Source organism: Salmo salar, unplaced genomic scaffold (assembly GCF_965601325.2).
Source record: "Salmo salar unplaced genomic scaffold, fSalSal1 ptg000412l, whole genome shotgun sequence".
Lineage (NCBI taxonomy): Eukaryota > Metazoa > Chordata > Actinopteri > Salmoniformes > Salmonidae > Salmo > Salmo salar.
In genome coordinates, this window is record NW_027675379.1 from 387,046 (window position 1) to 405,674 (window position 18,629).

At 47.8% G+C, this 18,629-nt stretch overlaps 1 protein-coding gene across 1 annotated transcript in view; it reads left to right on the forward strand.

The window, feature by feature from the left end:
* Positions 1-17,311: 17,311 nt before the first annotated feature.
* Positions 17,312-18,629, forward strand: part of LOC123724039 (low affinity immunoglobulin gamma Fc region receptor III-A) — a 28,677-nt gene continuing 27,359 nt past the window's right edge. Inside the window, exon 1 of the mRNA XM_082971747.1 lies at positions 17,312-17,496. Coding sequence (XP_082827873.1) covers positions 17,463-17,496 — 34 coding nt within the window. The 5' untranslated portion in view covers positions 17,312-17,462. The remainder of the gene's footprint in view (positions 17,497-18,629) is intronic.

The window sequence follows — 18,629 nt, forward strand, 5'->3', positions numbered from 1 at the left end:
ATGAGTCCTTCATATAGTTCAATCCCTCCATCTCTCACCATGAGTCCTTTACATAGTTCAATCCCTCCATCTCTCACCATGAGTCCTTTACATAGTTCAATCCCTCCATCTCTCACCATGAGTCCTTTACATAGTTCAATCCCTCCATCTCTCACCATGAGTCCTTTACATAGTTCAATCCCTCCATCTCTCACCATGAGTCCTTTACATAGTTCAATCCCTCCATCTCTCACCATGAGTCCTTTACATAGTTCAATCCCTCCATCTCTCACCATGAGTCCTTTACATAGTTCAATCCCTCCATCTCTCACCATGAGTCCTTTACATAGTTCAATCCCTCCATCTATCACCATGAGTCCTTTACATAGTTCAATCCCTCCATCTATCTAATATTATTGCGGTCCATGTACGGTTCGTTAAAATCAATAATTTCTACTGCATGAATGGATTTTTCCATGTCCTCCACAAGATGTCGTTAATTAACAGAAACGTGTGGGCGTGGAGAGGAAGGGCTGTAACAGGATATATGTGTCAGAGGTTTTCAAAGTAAAAGCTGTGTGACTATTACAATGAACTGACCATCCGCTCCAGCTAGCTAGCTTTCTCCCAGGTTAGTTATAATAAGGGCCACCAACAAGTAACGTTAGTTAGTTAGCTAGCTGCTTCCTTCAACGCTTAGTGGCTTTACTGACAGACAACACAGGGAGCTTGTATCAAAAGCCATAAAGCATGGAGCTAATGGCTAAACTAGCTAGCGGGGCCATGCCTACCATGCCTTTTGGACCTCATAACTTTTTTTAGGGAAAAGTATAATCAGTGCTTTCGGAAAGTATTCAGACCCCTTGATTTTGTTACGTTACAGCCTTATTCTAAATTGTATTAAATTATTTTTTCCTCCATCATCAATCTACACACAATACTCCATAACGACAAAGCAAAAACAGGTGTTTAGAATTTTTTGCAAATTAATTAAACTTTTTTTTTTTTAAATATTACATTTACATAAGTATTATGACCCTTTAGTCAGTACTTTGTTGAAGCACCTTTGGCAGGAATTACAGCCTCAAGACTTCTTGGGTATGACGCTACAAGCTTGGCACACCTGTATTTGGGGTGTTTCTCCCATTCTTCTCTGCAGATCCTCTCAAGCTCTGTCAGGTTGGATGGGGAACGTCTGTCACATCTGCTCCTACTATGCCCTCTGGTGTTCATCTGGTGTCTTCTTGACCTGCAGTTACTCCCCCTGTACTCCCTCCCTCCCTCCCTCCCTCCCTCCCCTCACTCACTCACTCACTCACTCACTCCCTCTCTCTCCCTCTCTGTGTGATTGTGTGGTCGGAGACAGGTCTGCTGGAGTCAGAGCAGATCCCTACCAGCTGCAAGTCATTCCATAATCAAGACCTCTACAAATACTCAGTCCTGCCAGATCGTAATCTCTGCTCAGTCAGTTTATTATTCTAGCCATTTATGGTTACTCAAGATTCTGTTACTCTGCTGTGCCTGTTTCCCTGCCTGACATCATTTATCCTCTTATTGCAGTGTCATGACGTTGGCCTGTGGGTAAGGTTTATGACCCCCCCCCCCCCATAAATACCTTTCTCCCTTCCCTCTCTCTCTGACTCTACTGAAGGACTCTTGAATAGCCTTTGTTAAACATAGAGAGTCTGGGAACATCAAACAAGTCGGGGGAAAGGAACCATATTTCGGTAATAGAACCAGTTGAGAATATGCGTTGGTACTTAATGAATAGGATGTCTGTTCGGTTGTCATCTGAGACATTATGACTGATGACAGGACGACATAAACTGTATCTGAGAAAGTCTATACATTCTAGTTATCAGATTCATATGGATTTGTTGTGCAATTTAAATGCAATTTAAATGAAACTATTTGTGAAAAGATTAAATGTAATTTTAGCTTCCAAATGAGAGAATTGCGTTTTCATAAGGTTAGAGCCCTGCTCAAGCAGTGGCCCGCCCCTGTGAAGAGACAGGGGTTATAAACGATGAAACACACCCTTCTCCCCTCGCCACTATATAAGACAATGACACAATGTAACCAATGAGTGCCACTACGTGAGGTCTGCAGCCTCTGCGTTAAAAGGACACACATGTCAAGTACAGAACTAAGCCAACCTCAGCGTGAGCTTTGGTTGTGAATGGTATGAACTTTGAACTCTTATTCACTAAAGAAGTGAGACATCCTAGCCGTTGAGTTAGCAACAGCTGCTGTAAACGTTGGCTAGGAAAGGACGGACGACGTATCCAGTCTAACACACAACGAAGATACTACAACGTATCTAATTTACCACCAGAGACATTCTTCCGAGGACAGGAAGATCTCTGTTGGCCAACACGGCCAGCATCTACGACCAACCTACCGAAGCGCAGCTCAGAGTAAATATTTATTGCATTTTCCTTTTCCAAATGGGCGGTAATTTAGAATGCATAAGATTCTGTATTTACGATAGCATAGCTTCTCCCTTTGTTCCTCAGTCTTTCATTCAAGCCCAACCCCCTCTCTTTGTGTAACCAGCCGTCATACAGGTTCTGTCCCCCAGGGACGTTTTCTGTATGACATAATTTGCATTCTGTGTATATGTAATTCTGTGTGTTAGTTAGGTATTTAGTAAATAAATAATTAAACCCAATTTTGTATTGCTGATTCAACTTTTTAGCCAGGGTTCGTGAAGATAACCAAGAATTTACAACTTTCAGATGAGACTGAAATAAGGTGATGATTAATATTGACTGCTATTGATGTAAAATATTACTAGGTCTTTCAGAGTTTATTCGGAAGATAACAGCTCTATAAACACTCTTTCGTGGTGCCCCGACTTTCTAGTTAATTACATTTATATGATTAGCTCAATCAGGTAATATTAATTACAGAGAAATGATTTTATAGAATAGCATGTCATATCACTTAATCCGGCATAGCCAAAGACACGACAGCAGTTACCGCTCTGTCTGTGGCTCCTGTCTCCTGTTCCACATCTCACCACCCAACTACCTTGGATTCCCCTCAGGACCTGTTTTTCTACTCAGCTAACTCCAACCTCAGTCTCCACATCTGGTTTTTCCACAACTCATCCGAGTGTAACAATAAATATTTTGTTTCATCCCCGTTTCCTCATCTGAGTCTGCTCTTTGGTTCCACTTAATAACGTTGCTCCAGAGCTATTTTCAGGTCTCTCCAAAGATGATCCTCTCAAGTTCTGTCAGGTTGGATGGGGAGCATCGCTGCACAGCTATTTTCAGGTCTCTCCAGAGATGTTCAATCGGGTTCAAGTCCGGGCTCTTGCTGGGCCACTTAAGGACATGCAGAGACTTGTCCCGAAGCCACTGTTACGTTGTCTTGGCTGTGTGCTTAAGGTCGTTGTCCTGTTGGAAGGTGAACCTTCGCCCCCAGTCTGAGGTCCTGAGCACTCTGGAGCAGGTTTTCATCAAGGATCTCTCTGTACTTCACTCCGTGCATCTTTCCCTCGATCCTGACTAGTCTCCCAGTCCCTGCCTCTGAAAAACATCACCACCAAATGATGCTGCCACCACCATGCATCAAATCAAATTTTATTTGTCACATGCGCCTAATACAACAGGTGTTGTACACCTTACAGTGAAATGCTGAATACAACAGGTGTAGACCTTACAGTGCAATGCTTACTTACAGGCACTAACCAACAATGCAGTTTAAAGAAAAAAAAGTAAGAGATAAGAATAACTAATAATTAAAGAACAGCAGTAAAGAAAAATAGCGAGACTATATACCGATACAGAGTCAATCTGCCCTGGTATTGAGGTAATACGTACATGTAGGTAGAGTTATTAAAGTGACTATGCATAGATAATAACAGAGTAGCAGCAGTGTAGAAGGGGGGGGGGGGGCAATACAAATAGTCTGGGTAGCCATTTGATTAGCTGTTCAGGAGTCTTATGGCTTGGGGGTAGAAGCTGTTTAGAAGCCTCTTGGACCTAGACTTGGCACTCCGGTACTGCTTGCCATGCGGTAGCAGAGAGAACAGTCTATGACTAAGGTGGCTGGAGTCTTTGACAATTTTTAGGGCCTTCCTCTGACACCGCCTGGTATAGAGGTCCTGGATGGCAGGAAGCTTGGCCTCGATGATGTACTGGGCCATACGCACTACCCTCTGCAGTGCCATGCGGTCAGAGGCCGAGCAGTTGCCATACCAGTCAGGATGCTCACCTTAGGCATGGTGCCAGGTTTCCTTCAGACGTGACGCTTGGCATTCAGGTCAAAGAGTTCAATCTTGGTTTCATAAGACCAGAGAATCTTGTTTCTCATGGTCTGCATCCCTTAGGTGCCTTTTGTGAAACCACAAGCGTGCTGTCGTGCCTTTTACTGAGGAGTGGCTTCCGTCTGTCCACTCAACCATAAAGGCCTGATTGGTGGAGTGCTGCAGAGATAGATGGTTGTCTTTCTGGAAGGTTCTCCCATCTCCACAGAGGAACTCTGGAGCTCTGTCATAGTGACCATCAGGTTCTTGGTCCCTGACAAAGGCCCTTCTCCCCCGATTGCTCAGTTTGGCCGGGCGCCCAGCTCTAGGAAGAGTCTTAGTGGTTTCAAAACTTCTTCCATTTAAGAATGATGGAGGCCACTGTGTTCCTGGGGACCTTCAATGCTACAGAAATATTTTGGTACAGAGTCGACACAATCCTGTCTCGGAGCTCTACAGACAATTCTTTCGACCTCATGCCTTGGTTTTTGCTCTGACATGCACTGTCAACTGTAGAACCTTATATAGACAGGTGTCTGCCTTTACAAATCATGTCCAATCAATTGAATTTATCACAGGTGGACTCCAATCAACTTGTAGAAAAATCACAAGGATGATCAATGGAAACAGGATGCAACTGAGGTCAATTTTGAGTCTCATAGCAAAGGGTCTGAATACTTACGTAAATAAGGTATTTCTGTTTTTAATTTTCATAAATCTGGAAAAAAGTTCTAAAAACCTGTTTTTGCTCTGTCATTATGAGGTATTGTGATGTCATTATGAGGTATTGTGATGTCATTATGAGGTATTGTGATGTGTGGACTGATGAGGAAAATGATTTATTTAATCCATTTTAGAATAAGGCTGTACCGTAACAAAAGTCAAGGGGTCTGAATACTTTCAGAACCTTCCCGGATGCACTGTATATACATATATACTGTATATATGAAACAATAACAATAATTCCATCAGAAAAAGGACATCTTTCAAAAAAACATACTGCTCAGGCTCTTGATTTTGTTTTAGGTTCATCTGTTAGGTGCATAACATTTTCTCTATAATTTAGCCGGTGTCATTTTTTCTTAAATGGAGAATTGCAACAAACTAACAGGGTGGAGGACACATAGAACATCTTAAATACAATAATAATAATGTAGTCTAACTAGGACTATAAAATAATGAAAACATGTTTTTAATATTTTATTATTTCATAGTTTATATTTCTTGTGGAAGTTGATGAATAACACCCGAGGACATAGCAAATCGTCAACATCCACTGAAAAAATATTGTTCAAAATGCATAAAAATTCTCTTTCAAGATGTATATGTTTGTGTTTTAAAGGTAATGGTCACCTGATGGATCACCACCTCAAGCTGAACCTCGGCAAGACGGAGCTGCTCTTCCTCCCGGGGAAGGACTGCCCTTTCCATGATCTCGCCATCACGGTTGGCAACTCCATTGTGTCCTCCTCCCAGAGTGCTAAGAGCCTTGGCGTGACCCTGGACAACACCCTGTTGTTCTCCGCTAACATCAAGGCGGTGACCCGATCCTGTAGGTTCATGCTCTACAACATTCGCAGAGTACGACCCTGCCTCACACAGGAAGCGGCGCAGGTCCTAATCCAGGCAATTGTCATCTCCCGTCTGGATTACTGCAACTCGCTGTTGGCGGGGCTCCCTGCCTGTGCCATTAAACCCCTACAACTCATCCAGAACGCCGCAGCCCGTCTGGTGTTCAACCTTCCCAAGTTCTCTCACGTCACCCCGCTCCTCCGCACACTCCACTGGCTTCCAGTTGAAGCTTGCATCTGCTACAAGACCATGGTGCTTGCCTACGGAGCTGTGAGGGGAACGGCACCTCCGTACCTTCAGGCTCTGATCAGGCCCTACACCCAAAGAAGGGCACTGCGTTCATCCACCTCTGGCTTGCTCGCCTCCCTACCTCTGCAGAAGCACAGTTCCCGCTCAGCCCAGTCAAAACTGTTCGCTGCTCTGGCACCCCAATGGTGGAACAAGCTCCCTCACGACGCCAGGACAGCGGAGTCAATCACCACCTTCCGGAGACACCTGAAACCCCACCTCTTCAAGGAATACCTGGGATAGGATTAAGTAATCCTCCTAACACTCCCCACCCCCTACCCCCCCCCCCCCCCCCCCCAAAAAAAAAGATATAGATGTAATATTGTAAAGTGGTTGTCCACTGGATATCATAAAGTGAATGTACCAATTTGTAAGTCGCTCTGGATAAGAGCGTCTGCTAAATGACGTAAATGTAAATGATGTAAATGTATGTAGACCCCTTTCCTGCAGTCACATGACCAAATCACCCTCTAGTGGCCTCATGGGTGGTTCATCATGTTTTTTTATAATTTCATAATTAATTTACTTTATTTTAAAAACCTGCCCAAAATCCAGTGTTTCTACAGTATGTCAAACAGTTGTGTTATATTTCAGTCTAATGTGATGTATACAAAGTGTAATATTAGGATGCAAACTCAAAATGTAATACATTTCAACTCTGTATCTGACATGGTACAGGTGTCTTCTTTTCTTTAACACCATAACCATGTGTGTGAGGTGGATACTTTTGTTTAAAAGTAAATTTGTTTAAAACTACCAAGTAAAAGTCAGTGTGACCCTGATTTAGCCCACTGCAGTAAAAGGTTACAGCCTTTCGGAGTCCACATTTTACACTAAATAAGAAGGTATATTTTTTCCTGGGGACAGAAAAGGCACTTCATTGTAGTAATGACCAAGCTAGCTAGCCATCATATAAAACAGGTGTGTGTATGTGTGTCAGTGGAGGCTCCTGATAAGAGAATTATCTAATAAAGGTAAATGAATAAAGAATCCATTACTAATTAGTAGTTATGTAGCATGGATAATGAATAATTAAAGTACTGAACGTTAGTCCCATTAAGGTCTAGTAGAGACCCGGAAGGGAGAGAGATGTGTGTGTGTGATTAGTGGGTCTAAGGGAACTGTGGAAATGTGTGTGGGTGAAGAGACCGGGAGTAGCCTTCAAGGTTCTCCTAATCTCTGGGGAAAGGAACAGGCAGCGCTGGATAGTGATTAACAGTGGTCGGAAGTCAAGGGAGGGATACTGTTCACCTACTGTTTGTGTGTATGTGTGTGCGTAGGTTATCAACTGTTGGTGTGGAGGTGTATGCGTAAGCGGAGAGAGAGGATAAAATGAACATCTGTTATTTGGACCTCAGAACATTCTCTGAATAAACTGAACAGACCTTTTGCAGAAAGCTTAGTCCTTGCCTAATTATTCTTTACCCAGTGTCATATAAACCTTGGGAATTAGTCAAGGCTTATTGATTGTTAATTATTATCATGGGGATAAAATAATTCCCACGACAGCTCCTCAGAGGAGTAAAGGGAGGACCATCCTCCACTATAAAAATAGAAACAGTGAAACATTAAAAAAGTTATACTCTTTAGATAAAACTATAATAAAAAAATATTCACGTCACCAAATAAATGATGAAAAAACACTGTTTTGCGATGAAGGTCTACAGTAGCCTCAACAGCACCATCGTGTAGCTAGCTTCCGTCCTCCTCTGGGTACATTGACTTCAATACAAAACCTTGGAGGCTCATGGTTCTCACCCCCTTCCATAGACTTACACAGTAATTATGACAGCTTACGGAGGACGTTCTCCAACCTATCAGAAATCTTGCAGCATGAACTGACATGCTGTCCACCCAATCAAAGGATTAGAAAATTAATCAAGTACTGAAAGCATAAGCTACACCTAGACCTGGAGCTGCTGCAGAAAATAGACCACTTCCTACAGGTAACATCCATAGACATGGAGCTGCAGCAGGTAGACCACTTCCTACAGGTAACATCCATGTCCTGTCTCAGCCTGGTCTCCATTGGCTCGGTGTCCTGGCTCAGCCTGGTCTCCAGCAGCTTGGTGTCCTGGATCAGCCTGGTCTCCAGCAGCTGGGTGACCTGGATCAGCCTGGTCTCCATTAGCTCGCTGTCCTGGATCAGCCTGGTCTCCATTGGCTCGGTGTCCTGGCTCAGCCTGGTCTGCAACAGCTCGGTGTCCTGGCTCAGCCTGGTCTCTATTAGCTCGGTGTCCTGTCTCAGCCTGGTCTCCATTAGCTCAGTGTCCTGGCTCAGCCTGGTCTCCATTAGCTCAGTGTCCTGGCTCAGCCTGGTCTGCAACAGCTCTGTGTCCTGTCTCAGCCTGGTCTCCATTAGCTTGGTGTCCTGGCTAAGCCTGGTCTGCAACAGCTCGGTGTCCTGGCTCAGCCTTGTCTCCATTAGCTCTGTGTCCTGTCTCAGCCTGGTCTCCATTAGCTTGGTGTCCTGGCTAAGCCTGGTCTGCAACAGCTCGGTGTCCTGGCTCAGCCTTGTCTCCATTAGCTTGGTGTCCTGTCTCAGCCTGGTCTCCTTCAGCTACATTTATTGTACATAATTCTTGCCACCAACAAAAGGTTGAATATTTGGGGCATAAAACCATCGAAGCTCTGCATATTTTGTTGTGAGGATACAGAATCAATAGACCATTTGTTTTGGTATTGCCCTCAGGTAGCCTGTTTCTGGTCTCAGGTTCAGGAATGGCTGAAAATGCATAGCATTGATCTAAAATTGACCCTAGAAATACACGTGTGCACATGCGTATACATATGCTCGCATTAAAATGCACACACGGACACACACACACAAGGACACACACACACACACACAAGGACACACACACACAAGGACACACACACACACAAGGACACACACACACAAGGACACAGGCGGGTTGGTGGTCTGGCCGTTGGGAGCCTGGGCTGGTGGCTGATAGGTCGTTGGTTCAGGTTGGGCTGGTGGCTGATAGGTCGTTGGTTCGGGTCTCCGTTTTGACTTGTTGGGAGATCTGTTGATGTGTCCTTGGGCAGGGCGTTGACCCTAGTTGCTTCTCTGGGTCTCTCTAGATGGGAGTCTGTTAGATGACTAATGTAATGTAAATGTTTCTCTGGGTCTCTCTAGATGGGAGTCTGTTAGATGACTAATGTAATGTAAATGGTTCTGTGGGTCTCTCTAGATGGGAGTCTGTTAGATGACTAATGTAATGTAAATGGTTCTGTGGCTCTCTCTAGATGGGAGTCTGTTAGATGACTAATGTAAATGGTTCTGTGGGTCTCTCTAGATGGGAGTCTGTTAGATGACTAATATAATGTAAATGGTTCTGTGGGTCTCTCTAGATGGGAGTCTGTTAGATGACTAATGTAATGTAAATAGTTCTCTGGGTCTCTCTAGATGGGAGTCTGTTAGATGACTAATGTAAATGGTTCTGTGGGTCTCTCTAGATAGGAGTCTGTTAGATGACTAATGTAATGTAAATGGTTCTGTGGGCTCTAGATGGGAGTCTGTTAGATGACTAATGTAAATGGTTCTGTGGGTCTCTCTAGATGGGAGTCTATTAGATGACTAATGTAATGTAAAGGGTTCTGTGGGTCTCTCTAGATGGGAGTCTGTTAGATGACTAATGTAATGTAAATGGTTCTGTGGGTCTCTCTAGATGGGAGTCTGTTAGATGACTAATGTAAATGGTTCTGTGGGTCTCTCTAGATGGGAGTCTGTTAGATGACTAATGTAATGTAAATGATTCTGTGGGTCTCTCTAGATGGGAGTCTGTTAGATGACTAATGTAATGTAAATGGTTCTGTGGGTCTCTCTAGATGGGAGTCTGTTTGATGACTGAATGTAATGTAAATGTTGAGCGGCAGGTAGATTGTATCTTTAAATATTTGATAATAAAAATAAAAATAAATTGGAAAAATATATGATAATATTAATGTCAGGGGAGATATCAACACCCCCTGTGGTTTACTGTGGTACTACAGCTACATCAAGGGGTAGTCTATTAATGTCAGTGGAGATATTAACACCCCCTGTGGTTTACTGTGGTACTACAGCTACATCAAGGGGTAGTCTATTAATGTCAGGGGAGATATCAACACCCCCTGTGGTTCTCTGTGGTATTATAGCTACAGAGGACAGGAACAAGGTAGTGTAGTGAACAACATTGTATTGGTTCCTCTCTGGTTCTCTGTGGTATTACAGCTACAGATCAGGCTGATAACTAGTAAGATGTCAACTAGGCAAAGCTGCCTGAGCTGAACAGAAGAGGGAGCCATTTAGCAGAGTTGGGTCCAATGAAGAAAAGCACCATGGTCCAAACCAACCCTTAGCCCTACACCCTAGACCCTACTCCCTAGACCCTACACCCTAGACCCTACTCCCTAGACCCTACTCCCTAGACCCTACTCCCTAGACCCTACACCCTAGACCCTACTCCCTAGACCCTACACCCTAGACCCTACTCCCTAGACCCTACTCCCTAGACCCTACTCCCTAGACCCTACTCCCTAGACCCTACTCCCTAGACCCTACACCCTAGACCCTACTCCCTAGACCCTACACCCTAGACCCTACACCCTAGACCCTACTCCCTAGACCCTACACCCTAGACCCTACACCCTAGACCCTACTTCCTAGACCCTACACCCTAGACCCTACTTCCTAGACCCTACTCCCTAGCCCCTACTCCCTAGCCCTTACACCCTAGCCCCTACTCGCTAGACCCTACTCCCTAGACCCTACACCCTTAGCCCCTACTCCCTAGACCCTACTCCCTAGACCCTACTCCCTAGACCCTACACCCTAGACCCTACTCCCTAGACCCTAACCCCTAGACCCTACTCCCTAGACCCTAATCCCTAGACCCTACACCCTAGACCCTACACCCTAGACCCTACTCCCTAGCCCCTACACCCTAGACCCTACTCCCTAGACCCTACTCCCTAGACCCTACTCCCTAGACCCTACTCCCTACACCCTACACCCTAGACCCTACTCCCTAGACCCTACTCCCTAGACCCTACACCCTAGACCCTACACCCTAGACCCTACTCCCTAGACCCTACTCCCTAGACCCTAACCCCTAGCCCCTACTCCCTAAACCCTACTCCCTAAACCCTACACCCTAGACCCTACTCCCTAGACCCTACTCCCTAGACCCTACTCCCTAGCCCCTACTCCCTAGACCCTACTCCCTAGACCCTACTCCCTAGACCCTACTCTCTAGACCCTACTCCCTAGACCCTACTCCCTAGACCCTACTCCCTAGACCCTAACCCCTAGCCCCTACTCCCTAGACCCTACTCCCTAGACCCTACACCCTAGACCCTACTCCCTAGACCCTACACCCTAGACCCTACTCCCTAGACCCTACTCCCTAGACCCTACTCCCTAGACCCTACTCCCTAGACCCTACTCCCTAGACCCTACTCTCTAGACCCTACTCCCTAGACCCTACTCCCTAGACCCTACTCCCTAGACCCTAACCCCTAGACCCTACACCCTAGACCCTACTCCCTAGACCCTACTCCCTAGACCCTACTCCCTAGACCCTACTCCCTAGCCCCTAGACCCTACTCCCTAGACCCTACTCCCTAGACCCTACTCCCTAGCCCCTACTCCCTAGCCCCTAACCCCTACACCCTACTCCCTAGACCCTACTCCCTAGACCCTACTCCCTAGACCCTACTCCCTAGACCCTACTCCCTACACCCTACTCCCTAGACCCTACTCCCTAGACCCTACTCCCTAGCCTCTACTCCCTAGACCCTACACCCTAGACCCTACTCCCTAGACCCTACTCCCTATCCCCTAACCCCTACACCCTACTCCATAGACCCTACTCCCTAGACCCTACACCCTAGACCCTACACCCTAGACCCTACTCCCTAGACCCTACTCCCTAGACCCTAACCCCTAGCCCCTACTATTACAGCTACATCAAGGGGTAGTCTATTAATGTCAGGGGAGATATTAACACCCCCTGTGGTTTACTGAGGTATTACAGCTACATCAAGGGGTAGTCTATTAATGTCAGGGGAGATATTAACACCCCCTGTGGTTTACTGTGGTATTACAGCTACATCAAGGGGTAGTCTAATAATGTCAGGGGAGATATCAACACTCCCTGTGATTTACTGTGGTATTACAGCTACATCAAGGGGTAGTCTATTAATGTCGGGTGAGATATCAACACCCCCTGTGGTTCTCTGTGGTATTACAGCTACAGAGGACAGGAACAAGGTAGTGTAGTGAACAACATTATATTGGTTCCTCTTTGGTTCTCTGTGGTATTACAGCTACAGATCAGGCTGATAACTAGTAAGATGTCAACTAGGCAAAGCTGCCTGAGCTGAACAGAAGAGGGAGCCATTTAGCAGAGTTGGGTCCAATGAAGAAAAGCACCATGGTCCAAACCAACCCTTAGCCCTACACCCTAGACCCTACTCCCTAGACCCTACACCCTAGACCCTACTCCCTAGACCCTACTCCCTAGACCCTACTCCCTAAACCCTACACCCTAGACCCTACTCCCTAGACCCTACTCCCTAGACCCTACTCCCTAGACCCTACTCCCTAGACCCTACTCCCTAGACCCTAACCCCTAGACCCTACTCCCTAGACCCTACTCCCTAGACCCTACTCCCTAGACCCTACTCCCTAGACCCTACTCTCTAGACCCTACTCCCTAGACCCTACTCCCTAGACCCTAACCCCTAGACCCTACACCCTAGACCCTACTCCCTAGACCCTACTCCCTAGACCCTACTCCCTAGACCCTACTCCCTAGCCCCTAGACCCTACTCCCTAGACCCTACTCCCTAGACCCTACTCCCTAGACCCTACTCCCTAGACCCTACTCCCTAGCCCCTAACCCCTACACCCTACTCCCTAGACCCTACTCCCTAGACCCTACTCCCTAGACCCTACTCCCTAGACCCTACTCCCTACACCCTACTCCCTAGACCCTACTCCCTAGACCCTACTCCCTAGCCTCTACTCCCTAGACCCTACACCCTAGACCCTACTCCCTAGACCCTACTCCCTATCCCCTAACCCCTACACCCTACTCCATAGACCCTACTCCCTAGACCCTACACCCTAGACCCTACACCCTAGACCCTACTCCCTAGACCCTACTCCCTAGACCCTAACCCCTAGCCCCTACTATTACAGCTACATCAAGGGGTAGTCTATTAATGTCAGGGGAGATATTAACACCCCCTGTGGTTTACTGAGGTATTACAGCTACATCAAGGGGTAGTCTATTAATGTCAGGGGAGATATTAACACCCCCTGTGGTTTACTGTGGTATTACAGCTACATCAAGGGGTAGTCTAATAATGTCAGGGGAGATATCAACACTCCCTGTGATTTACTGTGGTATTACAGCTACATCAAGGGGTAGTCTATTAATGTCGGGTGAGATATCAACACCCCCTGTGGTTCTCTGTGGTATTACAGCTACAGAGGACAGGAACAAGGTAGTGTAGTGAACAACATTATTTTGGTTCCTCTTTGGTTCTCTGTGGTATTACAGCTACAGATCAGGCTGATAACTAGTAAGATGTCAACTAGGCAAAGCTGCCTGAGCTGAACAGAAGAGGGAGCCATTTAGCAGAGTTGGGTCCAATGAAGAAAAGCACCATGGTCCAAACCAACCCTTAGCCCTACACCCTAGACCCTACTCCCTAGACCCTACACCCTAGACCCTACTCCCTAGACCCTACTCCCTAGACCCTACTCCCTAAACCCTACACCCTAGACCCTACTCCCTAGACCCTACTCCCTAGACCCTACTCCCTAGACCCTACACCCTAGACCCTACTCCCTAGACCCTACTCCCTAGACCCTACACCCTAGACCCTACTCCCTAGACCCTACTCCCTAGACCCTACACCCTAGACCCTACTCCCTAGACCCTACACCCTAGACCCTACACCCTAGACCCTACTCCCTAGACCCTACTCCCTAGACCCTACACCCTAGACCCTACTTCCTAGACCCTACTCCCTAGCCCCTACTCCCTAGACCCTACTCCCTAGCCCCTACTCGCTAGACCCTACTCCCTAGACCCTACTCCCTAGACCCTACACCCTAGACCCTACTCCCTAGACCCTACTCCCTAGACCCTACACCCTAGACCCTACTCCCTAGACCCTACTCCCTAGACCCTACTCCCTAGACCCTACACCCTAGACCCTACACCCTAGACCCTACTCCCTAGACCCTACACCCTAGACCCTACACCCTAGACCCTATACCCTAGACCCTACTTCCTAGACCCTACACCCTAGACCCTACTTCCTAGACCCTACTCCCTAGCCCCTACTCCCTAGCCCCTACACCCTAGCCCCTACTCGCTAGACCCTACTCCCTAGACCCTACACCCTTAGCCCCTACTCCCTAGACCCTACTCCCTAGACCCTACTCCCTAGACCCTACTCCCTAGACCCTACTCCCTAAACCCTACACCCTAGACCCTACTCCCTAGACCCTACTCCCTAGACCCTACTCCCTAGACCCTACACCCTAGACCCTACTCCCTAGACCCTACTCCCTAGACCCTACACCCTAGACCCTACTCCCTAGACCCTACTCCCTAGACCCTACACCCTAGACCCTACACCCTAGACCCTACTCCCTAGACCCTACACCCTAGACCCTACACCCTAGACCCTACTCCCTAGACCCTACTCCCTAGACCCTACACCCTAGACCCTACTTCCTAGACCCTACTCCCTAGCCCCTACTCCCTAGACCCTACTCCCTAGCCCCTACTCGCTAGACCCTACTCCCTAGACCCTACTCCCTAGACCCTACACCCTAGACCCTACTCCCTAGACCCTACTCCCTAGACCCTACACCCTAGACCCTACTCCCTAGACCCTACTCCCTAGACCCTACTCCCTAGACCCTACACCCTAGACCCTACACCCTAGACCCTACTCCCTAGACCCTACACCCTAGACCCTACACCCTAGACCCTATACCCTAGACCCTACTTCCTAGACCCTACACCCTAGACCCTACTTCCTAGACCCTACTCCCTAGCCCCTACTCCCTAGCCCCTACACCCTAGCCCCTACTCGCTAGACCCTACTCCCTAGACCCTACACCCTTAGCCCCTACTCCCTAGACCCTACTCCCTAGACCCTACTCCCTAGACCCTACACCCTAGACCCTACTCCCTAGACCCTAACCCCTAGACCCTACTCCCTAGACCCTACTCCCTAGACACTACACCCTAGACCCTATACCCTAGACCCTACTCCCTAGCCCCTACACCCTAGACCCTACTCCCTAGACCCTACTCCCTAGACCCTACTCCCTAGACCCTACTCCCTACACCCTACACCCTAGACCCTACTCCCTAGACCCTACTCCCTAGACCCTACACCCTAGACCCTACACCCTAGACCCTACTCCCTAGACCCTACTCCCTAGACCCTAACCCCTAGCCCCTACTCCCTAAACCCTACTCCCTAAACCCTACACCCTAGACCCTACTCCCTAGACCCTACTCCCTACTCCCTAGACCCTACTCCCTAGACCCTACTCCCTAGCCCCTACTCCCTAGACCCTACTCCCTAGACCCTACTCCCTAGACCCTACTCCCTAGACCCTACTCTCTAGACCCTACTCCCTAGACCCTACTCCCTAGCCCCTACTCCCTAGACCCTAACCCCTAGCCCCTACTCCCTAGACCCTACTCCCTAGACCCTACACCCTAGACCCTACTCCCTAGACCCTACACCCTAGACCCTACTCCCTAGACCCTACTCCCTAGACCCTACTCCCTAGACCCTAACCCCTAGCCCCTACTCCCTAGACCCTACTCCCTAGACCCTACTCCCTAGACCCTAACCCCTAGACCCTACTCCCTAGACCCTACTCCCTAGACCCTACTCCCTAGACCCTACTCCCTAGACCCTACTCTCTAGACCCTACTCCCTAGACCCTACTCCCTAGACCCTAACCCCTAGACCCTACACCCTAGACCCTACTCCCTAGACCCTACTCCCTAGACCCTACTCCCTAGACCCTACTCCCTAGCCCCTAGACCCTACTCCCTAGACCCTACTCCCTAGACCCTACTCCCTAGACCCTACTCCCTAGACCCTACTCCCTAGCCCCTAACCCCTACACCCTACTCCCTAGACCCTACTCCCTAGACCCTACTCCCTAGACCCTACTCCCTAGACCCTACTCCCTACACCCTACTCCCTAGACCCTACTCCCTAGACCCTACTCCCTAGCCTCTACTCCCTAGACCCTACACCCTAGACCCTACTCCCTAGACCCTACTCCCTATCCCCTAACCCCTACACCCTACTCCATAGACCCTACTCCCTAGACCCTACTCCCTAGACCCTACTCCCTAGACCCTACTCCCTAGCCCCTACTCCCTAGACCCTAACCCCTAGACCCTACTCCCTAGACCCTACTCCATAGACCCTACTCCCTAGACCCTACTCCCTAGACCCTACTCCCTAGACCCTACTCCCTAGCCCCTAACCCCTACACCCTACTCCCTAGACCCTACTCCCTAGACCCTACTCCCTAGACCCTACTCCCTAGACCCTAACCCCTACACCCTACTCCCTAGACCCTAACCCCTACACCCTACTCCCTAGACCCTACTCCCTAGACCCTACTCCCTAGACCCTACTCCCTAGACCCTAACCCCTACACCCTACTCCCTAGACCCTACTCCCTAGACCCTACTCCCTAGACCCTACTCCCTAGACCCTACTCCCTAGACCCTACTCTCTAGACCCTACTCCCTAGACTCTCAAGCCTTTAGCTCCTCCTCCCTATAATAGTGGCTGATAGTAGGGGTTAGGGGTCAATCCTCTCAGATCTACAGTAGTGACTGATAGTAGGGGTTAGAGGTCAATCCTCTCAGATCTACAGTAGTGACTGATAGTAGGGGTTAGAGGTCAATCCTCTCAGATATACAGTAGTGACTGATAGTAGGGGTTTTGAGGTCAATCCTCTCAGAATAACACAGTTTAACGGACATGACCCAGAGGTGGGAGAAGTGGCAATGAAGAAATATACAGCGGTAGAGGAAGTATAGACAAAATAATCTAGTCTCTCTTCCTCGGTTTCATCACGTCATCTGCAGGGCCTAGTGTGTGGTCAGAACAGGAAGGAGGAGGAGTACTGTCTATAACTGGAGATCAGTCTCACTCAGAACTCACACCACTCTGCTGGCTACTCTGTTAGTAGTCTACTGTTTCCTCCTCTAGGGGGGTCAGGGTCTCAGTGTGTCAGAACAGGAAGGAGGAGGAGGAGGGTCTATAAGTCTATAACTGGAGATTACAGAGTCTCACTCAGCATCAAGACATGAGAGAACTGACACCACTCTGCTGGCAGCTCTGTAAGTACTCTCTCTCTCTGTCTCTCTCTCTCTCTCTCTCTCTCTCTCTCTCTCTCTCTCTGTCTCTCTCTCTCTCTCCCCCTCTCTCTCTCTCTCTCTCTCTCTCTCTCTCTCTCTCTCTCTCTCTCTCTCTCTCTTTGTCTGTGTGTCGCGGCAGGTGAGATGGAGCACATCTGTCTTATACTCTGTGATTATCTGGTTTAATATCTGTATAGTTTAATATCTATATAGTTTAATATCTATATGGTTTAATATCTGTATAGTTTAATATCTGTGTGGTTTAATATCTGTATGGTGTAATATCTGTATAGTTTAACACCTCAGCCACGCTCAAGGTCATAAACGATATCTTAACCGCCATCGATAAGAAACAATACTGTGCTGCTGTTTTCATTGACCTGGCCAAAGCTTTCGACTCTGTCAATCACCACATCCTCATCGGCAGACTCAACAGCCTTGGTTTCTCAAATGACTGCCTCGCCTGGTTCACCAACTACTTCTCTGATAGAGTTCAGTGTGTCAAATCGGAGGGCCTGTTGTCCGGACCTCTGGCAGTCTCTATGGGGGTGCCACAGGGTTCAATTCTCGGGCCGACTCTTTTCTCTGTATACATCAACGATGCCGCTCTTGCTGCTGGTGAGTCTCTGATCCACCTCTACGCAGACGACACCATTCTGTATACGTCTGGCCCTTCTTTGGACACTGTGCTAACTACCCTCCAGACGAGCTTCAATGCCATACAACTCTCCTTCCGTGGTCTCCAACTGCTCCTAAATACAAGTAAAACTAAATGCATGCTCTTCAACCGATCACTAGCACGCGCTCCAGCAGGTATATCTCTCTGGTCACCCCCAAAGCCAATTCCTCCTTTGGCCGCCTCTCCTTCCAGTTCTCTGCTGACAATGATTGGAACGAACTACAAAAATCTCTAAAACTGGAAAAACTTATCTCCTTCACTAGCTTTAACCTGATATGGATAGGGGGCAGTATTTTCACGGCCGGGTGGAAAAAACGTGCCCTTATTAATCTGGTCACTATTCTTGCCCAGAAACTAGAATATGCATATAATTAGTAGATTTGGATAAAAAGCCTCTAAAGTTTCTGAAACTGTTTGAATGGTGTCTGTGAGTATA